Raw genomic sequence first — 27,995 nt, forward strand, 5'->3', positions numbered from 1 at the left:
GCTTATTAAGGTAGGAAACTGAGTTAGACTCTCCGAGTCTCTCTCCTGGTGAAGTTGTGACATCCCCTACATCATTCTCATCATTTTTCTTACCAAAAAATCTTCAAATTCCTCATTAGAAAGACCTGCTTCCTGGTTCATTTTTGTACGTGTGCTGGAGTGGTCCGCAGGTAAATGTATTCTGTTTTTATGTAAGCCTCTGCAAGTGAGAATCTGCTCTAAAATTAATTTTCATCCCGTTCAGAGGCTTTGATATGAAGGAGATTGTCAGACGTCTGCTGCTGCTTGGCTCTTGTTTATGAAGTTTTGCTGCTGTACACTTGATAAGCGTTGTGCTGTTAAATAAGTTTGCATGGCAATAAACGGGTACATGGCTGAGCAAACGGACATTGCACTCTGAACACAAGCACTCAAAACTGCGACCGAGGAATTGTTGCTTTTAGGGAAACTCAGCCTGACGCGAGCCAGAGAAAGGCCTGTGGATTTCTGCTTTCCTGCAGCTGGTGGAAAACTTCCGGCAAATACTGCTTCGAGGTACCCTGTCTCTCTGCAAGAGAGGGATTTGCCTTCAGTCAGGAAGCCGTAAGAAGTCATAAATCAGCTGTTGAGGTTTTTAGACCTCCTTGTAAAGAGACATTGGAGCAGACAGTATTGATCAGTGACCACTAGGGCCAGGCAGGCGTGGTGATGTTACACAAAGTGTGGATGCGTGTGTTTTGCTGCAAATTTTGGGAAAAGCAAGGCGTGGAGGGGATTGTTTTATTGCTTTCAAACTTCCATTGGAATCCCTCCAGGCGTTCCTAGGTTTTTGGTTTAGTTTTGGGAAGCGTTTGACCCGTTCCTTAAGGATTTCGAAAGAGCATTGTGCCTTTGAAGGTGAGAACCTCTTTTTGCTTAGAACCTCTTTTCTTACCGTGGCTTAAAATAGAGCGTGCCGTAGTTGAGATGAGAACAATCTTGACTCTAAGGATTACTTTCAGGTCTTTCGATGCCTCCCAGTTGGTGCAAGCTCCCACGACTTCTCACAGCGTCGCTCAGGGATCCCTTTCCCACCTCTGGGATTTGAACCGAAACCTTCGGAGTGTCTGGGGAGTTCCTGCTGGTGGTGCGGGTGAAATTTGCCCTTCTCCTTTTAAGTGTTGGAGAAGTTTACATTTTGCTTTCTGTCTGCCTTTGAATTTACATGGCTGCAAATTCAGAAGTTCAAAGCGAAGCTCATCTTTTTATGGGAAAATGTTAACCGAGACGCCGTGTCATTAGCATTTAAAGTAGGCTTGCCTTTATTTTAATGATCCTCAAGTCTAGGGAGCTTTTCTTCTGATCTTTTATCATGTGATGAATTCACTGCTTAAAACCGGTGTGCAGGATCAGGTCTTGCTAAAACTCTTGCAGTGTTATCAGATGCTTTTAATTTTGAAGTGTTTGAAAGCTGCAGTCTGCTTATCGAGTGGGACAGAGATTTACACACCGGTTTGGTTAAGAATTGTCCTGAGGACAAGGCTCAAATAAAGTGATCAAACTCGAGGGTGTACGTGGTGGCAGAGTCTGCCTTGAAAAAATAAAAGCCCTGTGCAGATTTCTAGATAACAAGCGATGGTCCTAATCTTCAGATCAGCACTCCAGGTTCCTCCCGGTGCAGGCGTGCAATCAAACCGAGGGAAATGCAGCGCTGCCAAGTGAGCTTGTAAAAGAAACGAGCAGTTGTGGAGGGAGTGGGATTCCCTGGGTGTAGGGCGGCTGTGCTGCAGTCGCTGTGCGCCGAGGAATGCGTGTCCGTCTGCTCAAACACTGCCTCGTTGTGAAGGGGAGACGGCCTGGCGAGGAGGGAGATCAAAGCTGTCGAGTTCAGCAGAAAAATAAGGCTTCCTCCTTCGTCAGGAGCCAAAGCTACTGTTCCTGGGTTTATATATAGCTGCTTTGAAGGCCGTACGATCTCGGTGTTTTTTCTCCTTCGGAAAAACGACTCGCTGGTGCTGCTGCAGTTATCAGGCAGCACCAGAGCACGCTGATAATGTGCTGCCGGGTTGTTGCCCAAATAGCTCCCAGTAGGCCTGGAGGCTGCAGAAACTGCCCTTCGTGCTCCCGCTTCTTGCGAAAGCCAGGTAGGAACAGCTGGGGAAACTTCATGAATTGATCAGCACATCATTGTGCTGATTTTGAGCTACGTTGTACACGTTGGTCTTAACCATTTGTTCTGTTTGAGCCTTTCAGTGCTCAGCACCAAAATATTCCTCGTTTCTAGGGGACATCCCAGTGCTTGACCTAGGAGCGTGTTGTAGGCATTACAAATCCAAATGTCTCTCTTGTTTTCGTCACCTTTTTGGTACAGTTTATCTCTAGAGGGTGGTTAGAAGTGGTTTTTGAGGGGTTTGGCCTGAATCAGGCTTCGCTGAAATGTATGTAAGACCTTTTGTGAGGAGGTCTGTCCTTCACAGCACAAGCCACTGCAGTCAAGTAGATGAAACAAAAGCTTGGCCAGAGTCCTCAAGAATTTAAAGAATCTGTTAGAAATCTGCGAAGAGTCTCGCTGTCTGTGCGGCGGGTCGGCAGAAGTGCAGCGTTGTGGTTGAAGCACGTATCTCTGGCCTGATGCAAGGAGAAAAAACTTCTGATGGGTATGAACAGCAAGGGAGTACAATGGCAGCTTTTATCTGTCTTTGCTGCAAATAATTTATTTGTCTTTTACTTGTTTGATTTGCTTGTTGCCTGCCTTAAAGCCACGATGATTTACATTGAGAGGGCACATCTAGTTCAGCGAAACTGTGTTTTACTGAGGATTGCTGTTTGTGTAAGCCTCCTGGCAGAAACTCATTATTCATGATTTCTGTCTCGCTACTTGATATGCGTACGAGCTGCTGCTGGAAGACAGCTTATCTCGTGGAGTCAACGCTAAGCCGGCTGTGTGTGACAGCTGTAGAATACAGCAAAAATAAGAAGGGAAACGAACAAACTTCTTGTGATGGATCTGTTGTAAGGTTGTTTTAATACAGAGGCGTAGATATTGTGGTGGATATGGGGAGTAGTATCATGGTACCAAGCACTAGGGTGGAACTGGAGGAATGTTAGATGGCGTTTTCTTGGAGCTGGCCTTGAGCAAAAGTACCCTTCCAGAATTTCTTCCCTTACATAAGTGAATGACTCTTCCTTCAAGGGGCCATTAAAGCAATTACTTAATGAGCAGCTGCACTTAAATAATTTATCTTGCTTGTCCAAGGAATAGCACTTCATAAGTGCTGTTTGCAGGTTGAGGGGGTAAAGTACAACTCAGTTTTCCAAACGAAGTAAGGTCGTCGAGCATCGTAACCATAAGCATTGTATTCGTGGTACAGGGACCAGTTTGCCAATTCTGTTGTTGTGATACACTGAAATAAACTGGAAGTCCTCCAGATTGTGCTTTGTCACTACTAGCATCTCTGTGGTTTTCAGAACAATTCCTATTTTTCCGGGATTGAAGCTGGCTAAGGGAACAGAATTGCTTCAAATCTGAAGTCCGCTAGGTACCTGAATACGCCTTTTCCTTGTCTGAGGTTTAGTGGTGCAGAAAGAAACTAAGTAATTCTCTACCTACTGGGAAGAGCTAGTAAGAAAAACAGATGCGTCCTTCAAAATGCTAAGGCCGTGAGCTTAATTGTGTGGCTTCTCTTAACTTGGATCAAAAAATCTGTTCTCTTTCAAGATTTTCTGCTCTAGGTTTCTGAATTACATGTGCAACCTTGTAATTTGGTGGTGTATGGCTTAGTAGTTCTCTGCATATGATTTCTTGCATGGTTTTCTAATGTTTCATTTCCTTTGCAGAGCTGCTGAATCTATTCCGAAGCCAAGGGTAGCCGAGCAGTACAAGGGAAGTGTTGCTTCTTTCAATGGACATCTGCTCTCGCGGCATGGCCCAGATATCCAGCAGCAATGGATTTAAACAGCGCTCGTCACCTTCTTTGGCAACTGCAAGGTCAAAAGATGTGGACAAAGAGGAGGCGTTGCAGATGGAAGCTGAGGCATTAGCTAAGATGCAGAAGGAAAGAGGTATAGCTGGTAACAAACAAGCTTTTCATTCGGTAAGCAGCACCAGGCAAACAGCACAGACACACAGCAAACAGGACCACGATCTCATGGTGTTCCCAGAGTCTGATGCCAAGAGAATGGAAGATAAACTCAGTACCATTGACATAGAGAAGCTCACTCATGCAGAGCTAGAGAAACTGCTGCTGGATGACAGTTTTGAAGCTAGTAAAGCCCCCACGTTACCAGTAACTCCTATTTTGAGCCCATCGCTGTCTTCACAATTTTATCTTGGGCCTGCTGGTCAGCGAGGACAGTGGACGCCTGGGATACCAGCACCTGTGACATGCACTTTACCTCCTATTTACCCCTCAGCTTCTTACACAAAACAGACTGGTGTGTTTCAGAACGGATTCCATCCAAGTATGTCCTCCTATCACTCTAGAGAACCTCTTTATCTTGGTCTTCCAAGGCAGTCACAATACATTTCATATCCATTGGCAGCTACTACACCTTTCCATCCACAAGGAAGCCTACCTATATATCCTCCAGTACTTACACCAGAAATGGCAAAAGTGTTTGACAAAATTGCAAGCACCTCGGAGTTTCTGAAAAATGGGAAGTCAAGCACGGACTTAGAAATGACTGCTATAAAGTCTGCAGTTTCCGACCTCCCAGCCTCGGAAAGCTGCAGGGACATCAGTAAATTTGACTGGTTAGATTTGGATCCCCTAAGTAAACCAAAAGTGGACAGTGTAGAGACTTTATATAAGGCAGAGGATGATGGAGAGACGGCTTCAAGTTTGACAGCTGAAGATCCATGGGACGCTGTGTTATTGGAAGAAAAGTTGTTAGTAACGTGTCATCTGGAAAGAAAAATTAATGGGAAATCTGCTGGAGCAACAGTTACAAGGAGCCAGTCCTTAAACATGCGAACGACTCAGCTTGCAAAGTTACAGGGCCAAACATCACAGGTGAGTGAATCAGTGTTTTTAGGTAGTGGTATGATGTTAAATATTAATCACAGTACTTGAAGACACTTTAAGTTCTGTTGTTAAGTATTACTGGGCTTGTGTGTCCAAATAATGTGATGTTACATATGCATACGGATACTCAGAAAATTGAACGTTCCTACTGAACTAAATCCAAAAATAACTGGGATTGTGTGTAATCTTTCCAAATTTACCAGGGAAACTGCTGGTATTCAATGCACTACAGAAAAGAAATAGCCCGTAGAGCAAAGTATTTAAATTACATAAATTCTTAAATTCATGACTGAATCAGACAAGGCTATAAAATAAAGACAGTGAGCTAGATGTTGAGAGCTTTCATCTTGAGCAGGGTTTATCTTAAGGTTTGAATAGCAGGTTTTCCACCTTATATTTCACCTTATATTTGAAGCTGTGGGTTGTTTTTGTTTTTTTTTTTTCTTTTTTTTTCTGTTGTTAGCTTTGACTATACTGCCTTTGTTTTAAAACAGTTCTCTGCTCTCCCACTATGACTTGCAATCTTTCGCAGGACCAGTGTAATTCTCTTTTGTAGGCATAAATCTTTCCTTTCGTGCAGGAATGCTGGAGAGATGGTAACCAAACCTTTTGGATGTGCTGTTGTTGAAGGTGGGATGCCTGATGGGGGCTGTTGGGTCACAAACCCTGTAGCCCTGTGCTGGAAGAGGGAAGGCCTTCTTGGTGTGAGGTTGTTTGCCTTAAGCAGGGCAAAAAGGTCATCTCCGCTTTAGAATCGCGGTCATTTGCATTAAAATTTCAAGATAAAAGTGTCAACACTACCTTTGGTTGTAGTATTCTTCTTTTTGGACAAAGAGCACGTGCAGCTTCTATTTAAATTATATAGCAGTGATAAACAGTCCAGCGATCATAACTTTGTAGGTTGTATCTTCTGCTAATTTGTGCCCTCAAAAGTACGTCCTACCCTATCCCAGTAAGAGTCCAGTCAGTGGCTGCAGATTACTTCATTTTTCTACATTTTTTAATTCCTGTTTTTGCGATAATTCCACCATAAAATAGGATGTAGCTTTATAAAATATTAGTCACCTCACTAGAAAGTGAGTATGAATACTTGTGGGCATTTTTATTATTTTTTTTGGTAGAGAGAGTGCAGAGGCAGAAGGAGAAGTCTTCAGTGGAAAAGTCTACACCCTGGCAAGGGTGGTGGTGGCAGGAAAAATCCCGTTTGGAGAAACTGGCTGGAAGTGGGGGTGGGAGTAAAAGGTTTGTTTGCCTGGTAGATTCAGGCTTGCAGCTGTTTTGAATCTTACGTATTGTCTTTCTAAGTGTTTTTAGCAGACTGGGGGCAAGCTGGAAAACCAACTGCTGCCAGTCAAGGTCGTTTTCCAAATTGCTCCTTTATTTCCCACCCCTCCCACCCCAAACTGGGCCATTTCTTCCCCCCAGGAAAAGGAATATCCACTGGGCTGGAGCTTCATGTCTGAATTTCCATTGAGGTGAAATTGCTGGCTGCTGACTTGGAGTATTTCCTGTTTTTCTGGGCTAGTTGTCAGTGTTCTGGCAGGAGTCTAAGAGAGCCAGTGGAGAAAGACAAAAAAAAGAAAAATAAAAAACTAAACCTTTACTTTTTTTTTTTTCTTTCACATTTTTAAAATGATGTGTGTGAAGATCTCAGGTCTAAGTTTGTTTGTGCTTTTTTTTTTTTTTTTTTGTCTCCCCTCAGTGTTAAGCTTCAGGTGGTTGTCATGTAACTTCTGCCCAGATCGGTGCTTCTGAGGCGCTGTCTGTAGGAGGTAATATCGGAGTGATGGTTGCTGAATGAAATCTTTTTTTCTACCAATTCCCTTTCCCATAAATTCTTTCAAGAGTGTAGGATTTAAAAGGGTCTTCCCTGTTCATCAGGTCCAGTCCCATGCTGTTTACAAATATTATCCAGCTCATCAAATTCTCAAACATGTTTTATTTTCCTGCTGCTACTTCTGATTTAAAGGCTGTTCCAAGCCCTCACTGCTTTTTAGTCATCTGATTTTCATCAGAAAGACATTTATAACTAGTTCCTAGCAAATTTTCTTCTTAACAGGGTGGAACAGCAGCAACTTGAGATGAAGATCCATTTTGGTGTCAACCCTTGCCCCTCAATGTGTTATAAGAAATTTCTGACAGCTTTCAGTGCAGTCTCCTGTGTGGTAGCTTCTTTCCTGTTTTTTCCTTTTTGAAGATGGTTTGTGGGAATTTTAATTCTGTGTATGTACCTTAATGCCTTGTACAGTGGCATGAATAAATTCATCACTGGGAGAAGCATCCTGCTTCATATATTTATTGTGTTTGCTTTATTCATGATGGCATCACATGAGCATATATTGATCCTGTGGTCAGCTAATGTACCTGAATCTTGTTAAGCCAACGTTATGGTATAATATGCCAGTTCTAGTCTGTATTATAATGTTGGCTGGCAAACAAAGCTACAAATTACCAGCAGGGCTGTGTCTGTCTCATGTTTAATGACAAGCCCCTTGACCTGATATCCTTTCCACCTAACCTGTTGCTTTAGCTTGGCATGTGCATCGTCACTTTTTCCATTTTAAGTAACTTTCCTTCTGATGTAGTATGAAGCTGAGCTCTCTAGATAGCCCCTATTTTTGGCAATTCTCTTGTATTTTAACCCATTTCCTCCAGATATGTATTTCCTTCAAAGTACTTTTTGAAGTCTTGTATCCTAACTGAATCACTTTTTTCTTGCATCACCTCATAGTTTCACTGCTCCTTTAACCAAATCTACTAGTCAAAATTTCTAGTCATATATTTTGATTCCACTGTGTACTTAATATCCTAAACCAATAGAAGGATTTGAGTTTTGTTTCGTATTTGGTAAAGTGTCAATGTGCTTGGTATTTGCCCTTTAAATACTTCAGTGCTCATCTCTCTCCTTGCTGAAAGCAGAGGTGTTCTGTCCTAGTGTAGATGTTGTCTTCTCTACCATTCCTCTCCACAGAACCTTTAAGCTTTATATACTTGTGGGATCTAACTTAACTTGACTTTTGGCCATTTACTGAATGGTGGGATTATTTTTTGAATGCTAAGAGAAATTGTATTTGCAGAGCACTTCTATTTTTGCAGGCTGTGCTGATAAGAGGCCTCTGTGTCAGGTAGCTATTTGTTTAGCTTGGCCTGAAGTCCTACCTTCGGAGTTATTTCCTGGCTGCCTGATAGCTTTTGCACCTCTGAAATTTGCTCGTCTAGAACGTAAAGAAATTCACATCCTGCTGGTAGCCCAGGAACCTAGTCACCCACCTTGTGACTTCAGTGGGCTTTAACAAATTTTGTAGTTTACCAAAGCTTGTCTTCCTGACACTATTTTCCAAGAAAATGATCAAAATCAAGTATTGAAATTTAACTAAAGATGCAAGTAGGTATTTAATGTTCTCAAAGGTAAGTAGGAGGTCGTTCCCAACAAGGCCTGTCTGTGATAACTTCAGATCTTTCTCCTCATCCAGATGTGCCCCTGAGGTGAACTATGGATAACCAAATGAACTTTTTTTTCTCTTTGCTCATTATGTTTGAATTTCCTTTTTTTAAGGAATCTCTTTGTGTGGTGCTTTTGTACTCTGGTGTTGAGTTGTCAAGTGCTCTGGGTGCTTCCTTGGTATCCCTGAACTTCTCACAGAAAATCCAACGTTTGTAACAGAAAATGCACTGCTTGTATAGCAGCTGCTGGGTTTGGACCTGGGGAGCTTTGTGCTGAGTTCTGCCCAGCAGTTCCCTGGCTCTTTATCGAGGGTGTTTACCTTTGGCTTGGTGTGTTGGCTTCCTGTTTCCGTGTGGGGCTTTTTGTTGTTATTGTGCGATTGCATAAAGGATACGTGTGCTGAAAACAATAGCACAGGTTTGTCAGCGGTCTTACGCAGTTGGCCAGAAGTTATTTTTGTGTGCTACAACTCATCCATGATGTTAGGACGAAGCTTTCGAAACTTAAGGCCTGCTCCTGAATCTCTTTCCAGGCTTTGTAGCTTTCCTGCTCTTGTCACTTGCCACAGTCCGACTAATGCCCGCTCTCGCAGAATTGATCCTTTTGCTCATAAACCCAACATTTCAGCTGGAATAACAAGATGGAAATGCCATTCAGATGACACGTGTTGGTTGTGTACATGGTCATGTTTAAGTGAATGCTGTAATACGTAAACATGAAGTTGCTGAGCAAAACCCAGTCTACGGGTGGTCCAGGCGTGAGGCCTTACCTCAGCCTGACACGGCTCCGTCAGGTACCTGGTACAGTCTAATGAAATGAGATGCTAAGCTCATGGTGTCAGCTTGTAATAAATAACGCATGTACTGGTTAAGTAGTTGTTCACTATTTCAACTAGTTAATTCCCTTCTAGATGCGTTCTAGTTTGCACCTTTGGGAGCTGCTGGTGGCTCGTGGGGCATAAGGGATTAAAACAGCGCTAATTCGATACCCCTGGATGAGCCCTCAGTTTGTGTTCTGCATGCTGCTTCCCTCCAGGGTATGATTTATCTTTTCCTGCTTTGTAGGAGAAGGCGGTAGTAGTCAGAACTGGTGTGTAATGGTTCTTTGTGGGGCTCCTTGCTGAAGGCTGAATGGCAGAAGTGGAGGAAAAACGTTTGCCTTCCTCATCACGTCCAGCAAAGTGTGGCCAAGTGCCTGTTGTAATTGCTCGCTGCTGAGAGCTCAGGAGCTGTTTTGCTTGCAACTTACTCTTAACTAGTATTGATACTGTCACATAAATCAATTTCTTTAAGGAGCTCTTTAGTTCAGTGAATCTTTACTTTTCAAGTTGATAATGATGCATTTTTTTCACTATGTAAATAGACAAAACTAATAATAAACCCCAGGTATCTGAAATTCTGTCTGCTACATGTGACTTTGTAGGCTTTAGGAATATGTTAGCAGTTATTTAAACACTGTATTTTCTTTGACTTGCAGAAAGACAATGGGACCACTGGTTTGCTGACAGAAAATGCACTTCTCCAAGAAATTGAAGGGCAGAATGAAGAACTGTCAGCTTTCTCTCAAACAGTTACAAAGTAAGAAATTGCTGAAATTAAAGTAACTTTCAGAAGAAGAAAAAGAAGTTAAATAAATCATTATTACTTTTGTGTTGGAAAAATCAAATTCAGTCAGAAGTTTTCAGTTTGACAGGGTCAGTACCAGGTTTTGGGGTTATTTTTGCTTGATGAGGCAGGTTTTTGGTATGTGTTTTTTTTTCCCTCTGCTTGTTCCAGTTTCTCTGGTTTTTATCATGGTTTTCAAAAATGCAACAAAATTCTTAAGGTGTTCAGTAGTATGAAGTTTTCTTGAGTGATCCTGTCTCCTTTTTATTCTTTTGGTCCTATTATCTTCTACAGTTGTAGATTTTCCTCTCATTTTTTTCCTTGTTTTTATAATGCTTATTATTTTTACACTCAAAATATATATATATTTTTTGTATCTGCATAAATCTTTATATCCTTCTATATTACTGTTTTTCAATATAAGTTATTTGGAAAGAACTCTGTCTTTTTCTTTACTGATATACCTCAGCAAATCCTACAACTCAAATGGCTTTCTAAATCTTAAATACCCATTTTTGATTTATTTTTTTTTCTGTTTGGTTGGTTTGGTTTGTTTGTTTTGTTGTTGTTGTTGTTTTTTTGCTTCCACAAGTGGAGCTCTGTAAGAAAAATCTGACAACAACAAATACGAACCCTAAACTTGTTCGTGCTTTGATGGGGTAGTGGAATGTCTTAAATAAGATACCAGGGAAGATAAAAAGCAGTTATCACAGTACTGTCTATTCATTACTAGGTGAACATGTTTTATGTTGTTTGTGTCCTAAAGAACAGCCTTTCCCCTAATTTAAGCCTCTTTATCAAATTCTACGGTTTAATCTGAACTTCTGAGTAGTATTTAGACTTGGACAAATTTAACATGTAAAGAGTTCTTGTGGTCTTTTGTACGTGAAAGAAATTAGCCTTTTTTTTTTTTTAAACTCAGTTTTAGGCAAAAGTTGTAGATTAGCTTTTTCAAAACTGTTTTAGAGCTAAGCTTCTACAGAATCTGGGTATGTCCTGTAAGCGTTGACCTATTAAGTATTTTAAGCTATGTGAAAACCCTGCCTAATTAAAAACTATTTTTTTCCCCTCTAACCACTGACACATAATTATTGTGGGCAGTGTTCTGTTGGGAGTAGAAAAATTAAATGTTTTTGTATATACAGTTTAGGTAAGAGCAATAGGCATTCTTTACTGCTTTGGTTTGAGGTTATTATAATGTTCTTTTGCTTTAGTCATAAACCATTGCAATGCTTTATAAACTTTTTCTATTTACAGATTGAGGACCAAGTTTCCATATGCTGATCAGCAAACAAATCCAGGCTTTGTGCTCAGTCCAATCATGCTGCAAAGAAATATAAGTGGGGAGAGTGCCAGTATCAAGGTTTCTATAGAAATCCAAGGATTCCAGCAACCAGTAACTTTTACATGCGATGGTACGTTTCTACTTTCTGAACTGGAACTTGCTTGTAAGGCTCAGAATGGTGGGCTGAGACTGCACGCCCAGTCTAGGCTTTCAGTTTTTATAATCCCTAGGTCTCAGGTGCGTGGATTGTTTGTGGGGAATGTGGAAAAAGGTAATTGAAGAAAGAACCTACATGTGGGTCACTGCTTCCATCCATCAGAAGATATTTAGAAGCTGACAAAATGAAACGTTTTTTTTAAAAAAGTAAAACAGCCAAACAGGAGCACAGTTCTATCCAAAACGAGGAATATTAAAACCAGCTTTTCTAGGGTTTGACCTAACAAACCAAATTACCTACTTCATGGTAATTTGGGGGGCGGGCAGAGGGGAAATGAGCTGTTAAGTTTCATCAAGTTTGTATTGAAATGTATGCTGGAATGCTGGAATAAAGCTATGTCAGGTTATCTGGAAATTCAGACGAATGGCTGTTGGGAAATGAGAATAAACACTGAAATTATACTAGCTACCATGCGAGTTCAGTATGTACTTATGAACATAAATACTAAAGTAATACTAGCTTGTTGTGCTGCAACTAGCTGGCCAAGTTCCTGGGTAACCAGGCATATTATCTTGGAATGGAACTTTTAGGTTTGCTTTGTACAAAAATTCACATTCTCTGTGCAGTCAACACTGCGCGGCCTGTCTGTATTAAGGCTGTAACTCTGGATGCCATCAGCTTCGGGTAGCTCTTGATGATAACTGATACTGCTAAACAACAAAAAAAAAAACCACTGAGGATCCTGCTGAAAAAATAAAATGCCTCTGTATAGTGTTTTTAGGGAATATCAAAGCATTTAATATTGTTGGCAGATGATTTAAAGATGATCAGAAAGTAGGTAGGGAGGTGTAGGGAGCATTGTGCACTTAAACCTTCTGTGTTAAAACATACAACTTGATGAATAAGGCCATCTTATTAATAAAATAATGCACTTTTCTCATGTAAAAACTGCAAAGCATGTTGCAAATTAGCTGGTTTTGTACTTTTAGTCAAGTGACTACACTGTATCATAATAGGATTGATTCATTTCTGGCAGGCTTTAGAATATACCTTTGTTTGCAGTAAAACGTGAAGATTTCAAACGATGAAATTTAGGAGATTATAAAAGCATAAGTCTTCTATGAGTATAAAAATAAATTTAAATAACGAACAGCTACAACTTGTTGGTGAACTATGCTTAAATTCATTTGCAGTACACCTATATTTAACTTGTAGATGTAATTTCTTTGAACAGTGAGTTCCCCTGTTGAGCTTATAATAATGCAGGCACTTTGCTGGGTGCACGATGACTTGAGTGAAGTGGACATTGGCAGCTATATCCTGAAAGTCTGTGGCCAAGAAGAAGTCTTACAGAAGTAAGCAAACCCTTTTTCATTAATGTTTAACTTCGTACTTTTTCATGGCACAGTTATTGGCAAGTATATTTTTAATGATTAAATGTGTGAGAGCAGAAATCTTCAAAATGTTTTGCACAAAGATCAGAAGTCCTTAGAGTTGCTGTGGTATACAGCAAATTAGGTTCTTAACATCTTCCTAGAAGTCTATTCTAATCTGCCATCTGTTGTGTTGAACACAGTTGTTTTTTTCAGATGCAGATTTCTAGATCTTTTCTATAGATTAATGTTACAGTTTTCAGCTGCTCTTTAAATCCCAACAGTCAGGGGGAAAAAAATCTGCTGACAACTTCTAATCTGAAATAATCTGAATTCTTTCAAAACTAATGGCTTGCAAATCCCCATTGGTTTTCTGGATTTGAATATTTGCTTTCAATGTTAACCATAGTAGTTCAGACCTTTAGCAAAAATGTATTCTAGAACTTCCACAGAAGTGAAAAACTCTATGAAGAAGTATGATGTGGAGACTGATTTACCATTTTCTTATTGTGAGCCCAACAGGTGGCCTTAAATATTCCATGTCAGATCCCTGAGAAACAGTGAATATTTTTGGTGTAAATAACTATTGCTTTCATTTGTTTAACAGTAAGCACTGTGTAGGAAGCCATGAATATATTCAGAACTGTCGGAAGTGGGATACAGAAATTAAACTGCAGCTCGTGACTCACAGCGTAATGTGCAGGGGTCTGGCGCGAACAGTAAGTACCTCCTAAAATGCAGCAGCAGTATAAACCTTGAAGAGTATGGGAGTTTGTGTCAGAGTTGATGGATCCACTTTTCCCCCGTGTCGATGTGTACACCTTTCTTAGGCTACCAGCTAGTTATTTCTTTTTGTCTTTAAGAGACCACTTTGCATCCTTCCCCTTCTGCAGGTATTAGCAATGAGATTTCTAAAACAATGTTAGGAATTATAGGAAGTTGGGAACTGGACTGAATATCTAATATCTTACTGCAGGAAGAAGATGACAGAACACCCATACACCTAACCAAACACCTTTACAAAGTAGAAAAGCCTTTCAGAGAACCTATTATAAGGTAATAATATTATGTGTTTGTTTTTTTTCATTACCAAGCGCACTGCTGAATTTCTGTCTTGAGGTTATGTTACAGTCTTGCAGTGGTGTTCAACAATTATTATTTCTTGCAGGTGTTCTCTTGAAGAGCTTCTTGAAGTCTATCATAAGCAAACTGAAATAGCTCTTAAAAATGAGGTAAGTTCGTTTTAAATTATTGCTGAACCAAAAGTAGTGTGAGAACATTTACAGATAAGATAGTTGGAGGAAATAGACTTTCTTGTCTTGGGGAAACTGTAGACCTGAACAAGCTGTCAGAAATTTGGAATCAAGGATTTTTGCATTGCTTTTCAGTTTTCTTTCTAGCTTTTCTTGCAAAGTAATCATTACCTAATCATCACGACTATCAATGTGTCTTCCAAGTTCTGGAATGCAAAACCTTTTCCTCAAAAATGTTGGAAGAGATTAATTTAGGGAAAAAGGTCTGAATCTTGACTATCAGTTGTTATTCATGAAGGGTATATTGGTATCATAAAAATTTACACAAGTTAGCAGTAATGCTTGTGCACAATGGGAGTTAGAGGTGAAGCTTTTTTGGAACAGCGAAGTTGGTTATGCTTCACGTAAGACTATTGAGTTCATTTAAAATACAATGTCAAAATCAGCGGCTATTTCACTGTATCACAAGTAACCTAAAGCAAGTCAATGTGCAATAATTTGGAGTAATTTCCCAAATGCAAAAGGTAGCTGAAGATGATAACCTACTTTGCTCATTTCTGGAAGGACTGTCTTTGTTTAACTCCTGAGAGTAATGTAAATTGGAGACTGAAACCTCAGCTTCTATAAGAAGTATGTTTCTTAAATGGTTTCTGTAAGGAAGAGTCTTAAAATGAGTGCCTTGGTGGAAATGAAAAACATCGTGAGGAAGTCTGTTTTATTGCCTTTCCAGGAGTGCAGGTCTCAACAAGCTTTTGTCTGCTATTTACATATCCCCTTAATACCATTCAATCATAGGATTTTCTAATGCCTTTGATGATTCACCACATTTTCAGGGACAGTTCTGAACACAGTTTTGCTGTAGAATAATGAGATATTAGTGCTCCTTGAGGTGGTGGTGTTTTTGTTGCTTTGCTCTTGCAGCTGCCTCAGCTTGGTTGTTTAACTGCAATTTCACAGGCTGAGATGAGGAATGCAAAACATCACAATTCAGACTTAGTTTCTACTCTAACCACAAGGTAGTTCCGAAGGTGGGAGATGGATCTTGTAGGTGTTGACTAGGTCCAGATACCAGCAGTTACTGCATTTGATTTTAATACTTCCTGAAGTGAATTTATGTACGTAAATTGCTAATCAAAGAGAAGCAGGGTAAAAGTGATCTACAAATCCCTTGTATTTAGCCTTTGATTTCACATCTGTGGACATATTAAAAGTTAGCTACTGCATTTTTATGAATTTGAGATCCTGTGAGGAAGATAACAGTGGAGACTTCGCTTTTCATGTGCCAAACAGCCATTATCTTCAAAGTGTTAGTTTTCAAAGTAGGCTTAAATATTTGCATTGTTTTCCAACTTTCATGGTTATTTTCAAACCAGGACGAAGTTAATTGTTGCCAGGTAACTGCCAATCCCATTTTTTTTTAATTCAAATGGCTGCTTTGTTATCCATTTGCAGGAATGTTGGAGGAGAAAGTGTGTGTGGGGGGGGGTATAAGGAACCAGTTTACGTCTTAAGAAGAGAATATTACACTAACTGCTCAAAAGTGATTGTGGAAGGTGCCTATACCTTAAGCCTTTTAAAAGTAAAGAGATTTCATTCTGAAGACTTTGCTTATATTAAAAGAAAATCTAAGATTCTTTGGATTTAAATTAGGCATTTTTTATTCTCTCTGAAGAAGAGGAGGAAGGCGATATTAGGAGATTCCAGATAAGTGTACAATTGTGTACAATCTGCCTTCCTTTCCTTCTCCAGGATGGCAGTTTGCCATTGCTTCACCTGTAAGAACTATTTAAGCTTTGTGATATGCAAGGCAACAGTTGGAACAAACATTTTTCAAACAATGTGTTAAAATGAAGTCAAAAAGAGAAATGTTCCATTATGGAAGTTATACTGTAGTGTAAGTGTATCTTGAATCTACCTGGTTAAGAGGGCTGAAATTGAAAAGCTGCTGCTTTAGCATGATTCCTTCCTCACACTAATTGAATATTCTTAAACTATGCTTTTTTTAAACATCATGTGGGAATTTGAGCTTAGTATCTCATTAGACAATACTTACCTGCTTAGAACTTAATGGAAAAATGATTGGAAACCATATGTTTCTAGGGACACCATGCTGGAATCTGTACTAGTCCTGGTTTTATGGCACTGGTAACCGAGCTACAAGAAAATTTTCAGTACTGAGACTTTTTGTTTAACCACATTGTTACATCGTTTTATTTAATTGAGAAGTGGGTCTCATAATAAAATTGTCTTGGCAATTCATTCTAAAAAAAGAAGTTTAAAGAAACACTGGGTTGAACAATTGTGATCAGCTCAATCTGTTCTTTCATACGTTCCTTGTTAGAACCAGCATAAAGCAGTGGATCAATTAATTAAGACTGTCAGAAAAATCTGTTCCACATTGGATGGCGTAGAGACTCCTGCAATAACGGAATCAGTAAAGAAGCTAAGGAGGGCTGTTAATCTTCCAAGGACTAAAAACACCGAGGTAAACTTTTAACACTATAAATTGTGTTCTGAGGTATGCTTTCTAACAGCAATGAATATTACTTCATAATCTCCAGTAGCTGCAAATATTGACAACAGTTCAGTCAGGGTTATGTTTTTGTTTGTGTTTTTTATTTATTTCATTTGGTGACATCAATTTAATTTAACAATTTGCTATTAATGCATTAATCACCTGGTCTTGGAATCCCTTCTTGTTCCAAACAGCAACTTTAACCTAGTTTTACAGTCACAGCAGATGCTGTTAAATCTGACCAGGGAAACTGACAGCTAGCTCATGCTCTCTGAAATCAATGCAGTTACACTTAGATGAGGAATTCACATGTTGTACTTTTTCTGCAGTATTTATATGAATAGTAACAATGTCTTAAAACTCTAGCAGTCCATGTTCCTGCATTCCTGAGCATGTGGGCAAAAATGAAATTTCTCCAGTAGTGCAGAATGTGATAAAACTGGCTTACCACAAGCAGGTGATTTGAGCAGAATTGGCCTCACATCACTTTGCCATAAATTCACTAAAGCAAAAAGTATGCAAATAAAAAAGCTAAGTAGTCTTGTAATGCCATTTCTGCTCTCTTGTTGTCGTATTAGAGAGAGTGGTGATTCCTGTGCTGTTGTTTTTGCTTTTTTTGGCTTCGTCAGTGTAGTGATATATTTGGAATACTGAGCTGAATTTTTGCAAAATGCAGTCTGAATAAATATAGCTGTCACCAGCACTAAAATTCTTGCAGACGAACACAGGAAATTGGTGTAAAAGCCTAGGGAAATACAACATGTATTTCTCCAGTGTTTGTTTTTTTGATAGGAGAAAACTGTACAAATAACTAGACTGCATTGTAAAAATAACTTCCACAAGAAATGCTATCCCAACAGAATTTGAAAAAAGTACCTCTTTATCAGTAAAAACCTTCAATTTTCTTGTGATGAAAACTGGCTTGAATGGCAATGTATATGAAGGATTACTTTCAGAAACCTATCAAAACCTTTTGTAAGATACTGTTTGTGTGTGTTTTTTCTTTAGTAATTGGTTTGTGGGTCAATGTAGTGGCCAAAAATGTAAAAGAAAATAGTAGATTCTCAAGTAGAAAATGACATCTGTAGCACTGTTCCACCAGTGTTCAGCACCTTGCAAAGTACTTGGATTACTTCAAGTGTGGTGGAGACACAGCAGTTCTTCTGAGGGGGGGAAAAAGATGTGATCCCATTACCTCACACCTCTAGATTTATTTTTTTTATTTTAGCAAAATTTTTTGCCAGTTGAAACTTAATGTTGACAAGGTGCTCAGTTAATGCATGGAAGGTGTAAGGAGAGCTTTCATTCTGCAAGTCAAGGAATTCATTACGTTTTGCTTTTAAATCACCAGCTTAGTTTTCATTAAAAGTTTCAGTTGTATCAAAGTTGGGCTTGGCATGAAATCCTTTCTTATTTGAAGGGAGTAAGTTCCCATAATTTGTTTGTCAGCTGTAGACTGCAGTGTCCTTGCTGAGACTAGACACTGCTGTGATACCGTATCATGTTTAGACTTCATTTGAGCAGACCAAGAAGCAAACACGGCAGATAGGGGCAGTACTTACTCCTCGATTTCCTCAGGTTAACTTTCTTTTTAATTCAGAAAACTTACGGTAACTGTGCCTACAAAGATGCCTTAACAAATGCCACAAAACAGCTGTTAGACTTAAATTGTTGGTAATGGAGCTACCAGCTTCTGCTTTCATCTGCAACAGCCCCGAGTTTCCTCTTTACTCGGGGAAGATAGAGTATCCTGAGCAATATTCCAACGTGGCTTGTTTTTTTTTAAAGATCATAAGGGATGTCAGGATAGTTGTGACTTGACAAAACATATGCTTTTGAACTTAGTGTGTGGTTACTACATGATAGGGAAATTTTGACACTGCCAGTTAGCTCTTGAGGAACTGTAATTAAATAAAAGGTATGGTGCATAAACCCAGATATGGCCCTAATTTAGATGTTTTGTAATTTCTGGAGAAGATAGATTTAAGGGCAATGGCAAATGAGTATAGGCTTCTTGTTACTGAAATTTTCTCTAATTTACTGTGTAGGTATCCTTAACATGTGGCGATGACCCTAGCAAGAGTTCATCTGGTGAGTAAAGTTCTTTAATTTTATTTAAAAATTGCTCTAAGGTGGCTATTTTAGGCAGATACACATTGAAGGTAACTTATAAATTAGGTTCACTACAGCCTGAAAGCCCTCTGAAAGTGAGTATAGACCAGTTAACAAGAGCAGTTGAGGCCCTTCTGCAACTCCACATGAATTCGTGTAGCGGCAGTTCGGCAGCAATTTCTCCAAAAGATAAGAGTACGAAGGAAGCATGGACTGCCACGGAGCATCTCCAGTTCACAGTGTTTGCTGCACATGGAATTTTTCCTGGTTGGGTAGCAAAGTAAGTAATTCATTAGCTGTAAAATTCATCCTTTTTTTTTTAAATTTTGTGGAGTTACTTTTTGTTTACTTCTTGTTTATTTTCTTTTCCTTGTTCAGTTATGAAAAATACTACTTGATTTGTTCTCTGACACACAATGGAAAAGATCTGTTCAAACCTGTTCAGTCCAAGAAGGTTGGCACATACAAGAACTTCTTCTACTTGATTAAATGGGATGAACTGTAAGTGATTTTAGAATGCTAACCACCACTCCCTCCACAAAATACTTTGTTTTAGGTAATACCTACCTAGCTGGCTGCTGAGTATGCTAACTGAATCAGCTCTTGCTTCCAAAGTGTTGAAAGAACTATGTGTGAGACTTGAGAGCCAAATCAGAAATATTATTCTGAATGGTATTTTGCCTTGCGTTTTAAAACTGGGAATGGAAATTCTGGACAGGCGCCCCGTGCTAATTTATTTATAGTATACAACTATAATGAGTTGGGAAGGTCATAGCATTCTTTGTAATGGGAACAGCTTGCACTGCTTAAAGAAGGATGAATAAAGCTTGCTTTTAAGCAGTGCTCAGATTATCTAAATGGGGAGGGAAAGCAGCTGACTTTTATTGACATTAATGCTGAATAGTTTTTTGTTCCAAATATGTCACAACAACTTCGTATCTAATTAATAAATCTAATTGAGGATTGTTTCTATAAAGAGATCAGATGCATAAGTACTTAGAGCATCTGTCTATAGTTTATGAGAATGGCTGGATTGAGCTACTAAAGTTAGGGCTCTTTTTATGGGGCAGGGGAAAAGGGTAGGAAAGGAGGAAGCAGAAGGATGCAGAGAAAGAGGATGGCAGGTGATATCTGAGAGGGGAAAACACTTTTCATTATCTACACACAAGTTACTCTTTTTGACTTGGTAGTTACCAGGCAGTCTGCATAACTGAGGTGTCAGATGAGCTCCCATGTTTCCTTATTTCTCTTTCCCTGACTATATTTAAAGGTTAGAGATGGACTCCAATGAATACTCCAGAAGTCTACAGTGACAAATTATTTCAGGCCAGGAATGAAAGTTTCAGGTTCTGGAATACATGCCTCCAGAGAGTACTCTGGCCACTTTTTTTTTTCTTTTTTTTTTTTTTTCTGATACTGCAATGAATTAATTGTCAGGTCTTTTGCTGACAAGTGACAGTGTATTACAGGGAAAGATGTTAAACAGGCTGCTTATAAGGTGCTTAGTACAATTGTGGTCTTTTATATTGTAACTGGCTTAGTAGTGTGCTCTGATACCGCACCAAAATACAATTCAAAAAATTACAGAAAATCACAGAACGCTTTAAGCAGTGAAAACCCTGTAAACAAAAATCAAGTTGTCCAGTGGGGTGTGTGATCTTCAGCTGCTTTCGATGGGATTGCTGGGTTTGTTCTGGTGAATTTAAATTTCAGTAGTTCTTAAGAGGTTAATACATTGGGATGGGAAACTGTTGTCAGCTGCCTCTTCAGTAAGTTCTGAGAGATGAGGAGGCAGCTAACCTGGAATTGTGTGTCCTGGTAGTGAGTAGAGTGGGAAGACTGGTTATGCTGGACTGTGCAGTTCTGAGCAAGGAATGTGATTTAAGAGACAAAGATTAAAGAGGGTTGTTCTACTGCCAATTAAAAAGGGTTGTTCTAAATCTATCTCCAGTGCAGAATTGTAATTTAGTTTTTATAAACTATCGGTGTGGGAGATAGTGGAGTGAACTATAATTGCACGGAAACATTTGTCCTTCCATGTTAATTGCCTTTTTGAAAGCCAAAGGCAGCAACAGATTATATGGATGACAAGCCTGTAATTTACTAACAATTGTTTTTCCTTCTATGTCTGACTTACTTTAATACTTTTATTTTATAGAATAATTTTCCCCATCCAGATTTCACAACTGCCTTTGGAATCAGTCTTATGTCTGACTTTGTTTGGAATTCTGAATCAAAGCAGTGGAAGTTCGCCTGATTCAAATAAGCAGAGAAAGGGCCCAGAAATGTTGGGTCAGGTTTCTCTACCTCTTTTTGATTTTAGGCGGTAAGTATCCAAAATATGGGTAAGTTTGTTAACGTGATTTATTCTGTATAAAGTTTAGTACACCTAACTACAGAAACTGCTTCTCTGCTGCTGAATGTAGCAGGAAGTAACAAAGGTAAGAGTCTTCAACTGTATTGTTATGGAAATAATGCCTTCAGTTAAATTCATGGGGATGGCCCATGGTAGTGTAGGCCAAAAGAGATCAAGGGAGCGACAACAGTTTGTAAGTATGCAGCAGCTGAGGATGTAAGCGCAACACCACCACAAGTGGTCCTTTGAGGAATTAATTCACTGACATTTAGATCTGGATCTGTTGCTGCGGAAGTCAGATGCAGTTAAAGTATCTGCAGGTGTCACCGTCTGCTGAACTGAAAGCCTCCCTTCTGCACTGAGAGAGCCTGGTCTTGATGGGTGGCATCGCGTGAGTTCTGAAAGTGTATCATGTTGGCTAGAGATAGTTCAGTTGGCATTTGGGTATATTTTAGCACATGAAGTGCAGACAGCCGCTTCTCAGCCAATTCATGAGCTATGGTGATAGAGAATGCAATTTGCAAAAGAAAGAATTTGCAGCAAGTGATGGATTCAGCAGGAACAGTGTCTAGTGCAATACAAAAGAGAACTGAATCCTGACAGCAGGTGAATAATGTACTATCCTTCCATGCCACTAGCTAAGGGGGCCTTTTATATTAACACTGTATTAAGATAGGAAAGAATAACTCTTCATCCAGTTCTTTTTGTAGAGCTAAATATGCCAATGGCTCTATCTTGTAACTAAAACACCTTTAATTCAAAGTTTGCAGTATTTCTAAGTACTGTTATTCTTTAGAGGCATCTTTGCCTTGGCTGTAAAATAATCAATGCTGCGTGTTTCTTTAAGTTTACATATACAGCAGCAAAACTGGAGAATTAAATTTGATTAAATATCTTACCTTTTGCATGGATTGATTTTCCTTAATACTCTTAAATTTCTAAGCCCATTAATAGGGTGACAATAAATAAGCCAGCAAGAGAATGGAAATAGTGTTCTAAAATACATGTATCTTTTAAAATACATGTGTAGTTTCTTAGCAGAAATGGCTCATTTAGCCTATTAACCTGTTTGAGTAATAGAGATCACAGGATACTCTGAAGTATCCTTTTGATTCAAAGCTGGGTTTCTTTAAAAAATAAAAATTAAAAATTCTGTTTAATTCTGTTACGCTTCTGGAGTACTTCTAGTTTCAATTGATCTTTCTTCAAATACAGTTGCTGGATCCTGTTAAACTTATATGACTAAGAATGAGAAGCCTACTGTAATGTTCCTCAAATAATGTTCCTGCATTTTCCTGCTCCTTGAAACTTTCATCACTAGGTGATGAATATTCCAAAATGCTAATCATTCTGATGACGTGTGTTTGGAATGGCTTAAAATATCTTTGCTTTGTGGATGAGACAGGAGGCTATAGCAAGTATATTAAACTGGGAAACTATTGAAAAGAACAAGCTGTTCAGTTACACTTTGTGGCATGATCTAGTAATTTTTATTGGCACCACAAACTCCTAGTTAATCAATATTGACATAAATAAAGAACTGTTCTTTAAAACGTATGAATACTAAACCATTTCTTGAAATACACTGAAAGCTTGGCCGTTGAGCAGTCTTTTGAGAGATGTCATTTTCATTTTTAAAGGTGGACAGAAGTCTGCTGTGCTTAGGATTACAATGCTTCTTGCTTTATGAAATACCTTAGTTGTGACTCATTACAGTTGGAAACTACTAACATTGGAAATAAATGGGCAAATATCAATGTCACATGATATGCCCTAGCAGAACCTAGTAATGGGGAAAGTCCAGGCAAGTGATAATTTCTATAATATTCATACGCCTCTATCTTTCTTCTGAGAGGGTAAGGAGGTTCTTGTGTTTAGTTTATTCCTCAGAGGCAGAAGTATTTGTTTTTTCTTTGAGAAGTTGGGAACGCTTAATTTAGCTGGGTCAACCATGTCGGCACCGGATTTTACCTCTGCCTTTTTCAATAACAGCTGTATGCAGGCATACTAAGGGATTTTAAATATAAAACATGTCCAGTGAAAGTTAAAAATGGAAGTGACACTTGATGGACGTGATCCCCTTTTTTAAGCTGATGTTATTTTAATAACTAATACTCCGTTGAAGTAAACAGATTGTGACACTAACACCTGTACATGCTTTTTCTCTCAGATTGCTAACTTGTGGGACAAAGCTCTTGCAACTCTGGACCTCATCGCATCCAAATCATGCATCAGGGACGGCCAGTAAGAAGGGAAATATGGAAAGAATAGTATTGCAGGTTATATATATATGCTTCTGACTTAACCTGACTACATTTTGTGTGAATGTTGTGACTAACTCATACAAGAGTGGTAGTAGGTTGTTTTAGGGAGAGTGTAAATCTTTTCATATATGAAAGCCAGCATAGAATAGCAATTACTATCCTTTAAGGGCAAAGGATGGAAAGCTGTGTTAAATATATTAAACTCAGATACAGAATCACTGTGTTGAAATTGGAGACATTGGAAATGCCTTAATAATACGTGCTATCAGTACTGGGAGAGAAGACCTTTGAAAAGCAATCTGTAGAAACGTGTGCTGAAAGGGGAGTTGTCTAGACCCAAGTGATAGCAATTCCAGTTTCTTCACAGAACATGAATGCCTCTCATTCTCAATTCAATGTCCAAATTTTGGTCCCAAGGGGAGGTGCTTTGTTAGGCATGGCTTAGAAGTCCCAAAATATGGTTAGAGTTGATGGTTTGGTTGATACCACTGGATATGTTTTTTTAATAGTTCCGTGTTTAGGCTAAGCTCTGAGCATCCTCATTTCACTTCAAAGGAGTACTCCAACTACTGCTTTGTACATCACCACAGTTGTCCTACGGTTAAGGACAATTATTCTGTGGAATAATTGAGATGGGGCGGGCAATATTCTGGAAGCAATGCCTGAAAACCGTTACATGTATAGAACTGAAGAGTTTAGATGCCTAAACACTTGATGCTGCTGGAAAGGGGAGCCTCCTGCACAGTTCTTAAGAACTTTTTTTTTTTTTTAGGTTGACTTTCCATCCCATGCTTTTGATATTGAATATAAAATTCCTCAGGCTGCAAAGACTACTGTGCAACATTCCATAGAAACATTAGAGAAACCAATGAGAGAACGTCTCCTCGCCATTCTCGCTAAGGATAACACCATTGGGTATGTTCACCTCTTTGTAGCTATGATCTCTTTGTGCATGACAATTTCACAGCTAGGGTGTGGAATGTTAATTTATGCTTAAGCTTCTTTAATGTGCTTCTAGTGTATTTTGAAGACCTGTGGAGTTCTAGACGAGATTGAATGAAACCTGCAAAATAATGGTGCTGACTTAATAAATTCACTTGTGTTTTCTGTAGCCAGTGTCATAATATTCTCCTGTTAGAAAATTGCTACTCTGCCTGGCTGTTGTATATGCCTATTCCTGCTTGATATTTCTTCAGTTACAAGGGGCAGTGACAATTTCAGCAGTGTCTGTTTATATGCCATGAAAGCATTTCTGGCAGGCAATCCTAGTCATCTGCACCAAACTAGCATGAACGTTTTGGTTTATTTCAGATTGCACTAAAACCTATTCTTGTCCTCTTAAATTTATAACTTTGAACAACTGTTTCCATAACAGTTGAGTCTTGTTTTGCACCTGTTTTAGATTTTTATGGAGGAAATAGCCATTTTACATGTCATTCTATTTTGTGTGCAAGGTTATCTGTACATATACTATGACGAGTAGCACTGGGGATATGCGGGTGATGTTCTGTAACTTGCATTATGACCTAAAATGCTTTTGTCTGCAGGCTGTCAAAAGAAGATAAAGAATTTTTGTGGGAGAAGAGACATTATTGTCATACTCATACTAATAGCTTACCAAAAATACTGGCTAGTGCCCCTCACTGGGACTGGGCAAGTCTTCCAGAAATATATTCGTTACTTCAGCAGTGGCCTCCTTTATCACCCTTAGCTGCACTGGAACTACTTGATTCAAAGTAAGAAAACAAAATAAAGCTTTGTGTGTGTCACACAAATGACTTTTCTTCAGTAGAAGATAAGCTAAATAAAATTTCTCATACCTAACTTTATTCCGATAGGCTTAACCAAGTCATGTAGTCAAGACTAACAGTTACGGTTAGGATTCTGAAATCTAATTTGTAACAGAAAGCAAGGTATATAGCAAAGCTGTCAAGACTGAAATTTTGAGAAGTTGGTATGCTTGTCTTAAACACACCTGTTTGTATCTTACGTAATGCCTTTGAAGCATCTGAAACTTGTAGGCCCTTTGTCGAGCTGTTACAGACTTTATATTGATTCTTTTCTATCTAGCTAATTTTAAAAAAGGAAGTTAAGTCCTACACAAACAGAACAAACTTGATGTGGATTTGTGATGACTTTCTAGGTTTGCTGATCAGGAAGTGCGAAATACAGCTATGAATTGGATAGAGACATTAAGTGATGATGAATTAACAGACTTCCTCCCTCAATTTGTGCAGGTAAGATTTACTGTTTACGCTGAAGTTAGAATTTTTTGCTCTTGAAAATTTGAAGGAGTCCCTGACTACTTGTCATGGAAATGCAACTGCCTACCTCTATAGTTAATAACCTGAATTATTGCATCGGGTGGAAAACAGTTTAAGTAGGTAGCTGCTCTGTGACTGTCGTCTGGATTTGTAGTGGTTCTATAAGTGTGCCAGTCATAAAATGTCTTCATCTAGAAGTAAATCTATATCCCATTTATTTCATTTTCTTTGTATTTAGGCATTGAAATATGAAACTTACCTGGACAGTGCTCTTGTCCAATTTCTTTTGGCACGGGCATTGGGAAGTATCCGAATTGCACACTACCTTTACTGGTAAGATGTTCTCTGTTCCATTGTTCACATATGATGATTATAAGATTACTATTTCAAGAAAAAATGCTGTCTTAATAGCACAGTTCATAACAGTGTTACATCAGATGAAGAGGAGACAAAATCTACATCCTGCTTTTTTCTATGAAGAAACACAGTGCTTCTATGAGGCGCCAATTTCTTGCCTTTTAAAGCACGATACTGATCATATGGGTATATTATGTATATAAAAAGCATCTGTTCGCTAAAATATTTCTATGTTTGACTATTGAATTGTTCGCAGTATTTCCTTGATGAAAATTGAATTTAAATCTGTTATTTCAGGCTTCTTAAGGATACGCTCTATGATTCAAAGTTTGGTGTAAGATATGAGCAAATTCTTGGAGCCTTTTTTTCTGTCTGTGGAAAAGGGCTGAGGGAAGAGCTGGAGAAGCAGACCAGACTGGTTCAGCTTTTTGGAATGGTAGCAGAAAAAGTCAAGCAAACAAGTGTATCAGGTCGACAGGTGTGTAGATTAAATTTTTAATATGCTTTAAGAAGTTTACCTTCAAAGCAGTCCACTCAATTACCTTTTTAGTCTAAGTTCAATCAAATGATATACATATAGGAAGACTATGAATCTGTTGCTCTGCATTGTAGCAAGCTAATGACTTAAAGAAATCAATGTCTTTGTCAAATTTGTTGTCAACTGCAGCATGGCTTTGTGTGAGGTGATAAGGTAAGGAAGAGGGATGCTGTCTGTGTACAGTAAGGTTAGATTTAAATTTAGATTTAAAGCTATTACTGCTGAAGAATGATCCCCTTCTGCAAAAGAATGGGATATCGATGTGATAAGAATGTAAGAGTTTACAGTTTGATAGAGTGGGATGCTATTATCTGATTCAGTTAGAAAATTTTAACAAAAAGCAATATTAGTATCGTACTGCTAAGGATATGCAATTTTTTTAGTAGCCAAAACAATTGTTGGAACTTATATTTGGTATTCCTTTGACACTGGGGAGTTAAAGCAGTGGCTATGGTATATTTTGGGGTAACTTGGTCCAGAATTTTCCTGCAGATGCTCCAGTTAGGAGAATATCAGATGAACTTTTTTTGTCTCTCTCTCTCTCTCTGCAGGCTGCTTTACAAAGTGGTATGGAACGTGTGCAGTCATTTTTCTTGAAGAACAAGTGCCGTTTGCCTCTCAATCCCAGTCTTGTGGCAAAAGAACTGAATATTAAGGTACAGCACATTCATAGTTTGAGTCTTTTTGTCACAATGACACATAGGCAAAGCTTTTACAAATAGGAAAATCAAGTTCTTGAAAGCTCTTTGCACTAGTTGGGGAGGGTTTTATTAAAAATATAGATGGAAGGAGGGAGTAACTTTAGCTAAGAAAAGGCTAAAAGGAAAAAGTAGTAGTTTATTACTACTTCAGACCCTGTCTGCTTTGAGACCAGCAATTCTGGCTGTAGTAAAGTAGAGAAATACTCGAAGTACATGAAAAAAATCTTGTTTGCAGTGGTAATCAAAACAGAAAAGCGAACAATGCTTTTAAATCAATGAGTAACCACAGTGAAATCAGTGCAGCTACCTTTTACTGGTTATGTCCAAGAGATATATTAAATCAAGGAAGGCAAACAATAGCTTTATTTCATTATGAAGATCCAATGAATGATAGTGTAGGAGAAGCATTGTGCGTGACTAGGAACCTAAAGGTCTCTATCGCTGGATTTATTCCTATGTAGAGAGTTCCTTTGCTTTCCTTCTCTATTATATCTATTAATTAAATCAGAAGTATGAACTTGATAGCAGATAACTGAGAATATAGCAAGAGATGCAAATGACCACTTTTTATAATTCAAATTTAAAATACGATAAAATATTTATTCATATTTTACTCACTTTTCAAAATGTATAAAGCATTACTGTTTTGCACTGTCAGCTTTCATACAAGAACTAAACCAATATCAGCTGAAGAGGTCTTTATTCAAAAGAAGCACGTATTCCCCACAATCGCAATGTTAGAAATCTGAATTTTCACAGTGTGTCATTTGTGCTTGTTGTCAGAATGTC

The 27,995-nt window shown here is 38.7% G+C and overlaps 1 protein-coding gene across 4 annotated transcripts in view; it reads left to right on the forward strand.

Moving 5' to 3' along the window:
• PIK3C2A (phosphatidylinositol-4-phosphate 3-kinase catalytic subunit type 2 alpha) overlaps positions 1–27,995 on the forward strand; it is a 56,652-nt gene that overhangs the window by 17,304 nt on the left and 11,353 nt on the right. For 2 of the 4 annotated variants that reach the window (XM_068685167.1, XM_068685166.1), the window contains 19 exons: positions 3,796–4,970; positions 9,904–10,004; positions 11,289–11,446; positions 12,708–12,828; positions 13,454–13,565; positions 13,823–13,902; positions 14,015–14,078; positions 16,441–16,584; positions 18,663–18,705; positions 18,793–19,006; positions 19,105–19,227; positions 20,885–21,052; positions 23,253–23,361; positions 24,119–24,261; positions 24,894–25,082; positions 25,490–25,583; positions 25,849–25,943; positions 26,265–26,445; positions 27,057–27,161. In XM_068685167.1, coding sequence (XP_068541268.1) covers positions 3,861–4,970; positions 9,904–10,004; positions 11,289–11,446; positions 12,708–12,828; positions 13,454–13,565; positions 13,823–13,902; positions 14,015–14,078; positions 16,441–16,584; positions 18,663–18,705; positions 18,793–19,006; positions 19,105–19,227; positions 20,885–21,052; positions 23,253–23,361; positions 24,119–24,261; positions 24,894–25,082; positions 25,490–25,583; positions 25,849–25,943; positions 26,265–26,445; positions 27,057–27,161 — 3,354 coding nt within the window. In that variant the 5' untranslated portion in view covers positions 3,796–3,860. Of the gene's footprint in view, positions 1–22; positions 171–1,982; positions 2,103–3,795; positions 4,971–9,903; positions 10,005–11,288; positions 11,447–12,707; positions 12,829–13,453; positions 13,566–13,822; positions 13,903–14,014; positions 14,079–16,440; positions 16,585–18,662; positions 18,706–18,792; positions 19,007–19,104; positions 19,228–20,884; positions 21,053–23,252; positions 23,362–24,118; positions 24,262–24,893; positions 25,083–25,489; positions 25,584–25,848; positions 25,944–26,264; positions 26,446–27,056; positions 27,162–27,995 lie in introns of those variants that run through there. The other 2 variants (XM_068685168.1, XM_068685169.1) reach the window with 2 other exon arrangements.

This window comes from Anas acuta, chromosome 5 (assembly GCF_963932015.1).
Source record: "Anas acuta chromosome 5, bAnaAcu1.1, whole genome shotgun sequence".
Classification (NCBI taxonomy): domain Eukaryota; kingdom Metazoa; phylum Chordata; class Aves; order Anseriformes; family Anatidae; genus Anas; species Anas acuta.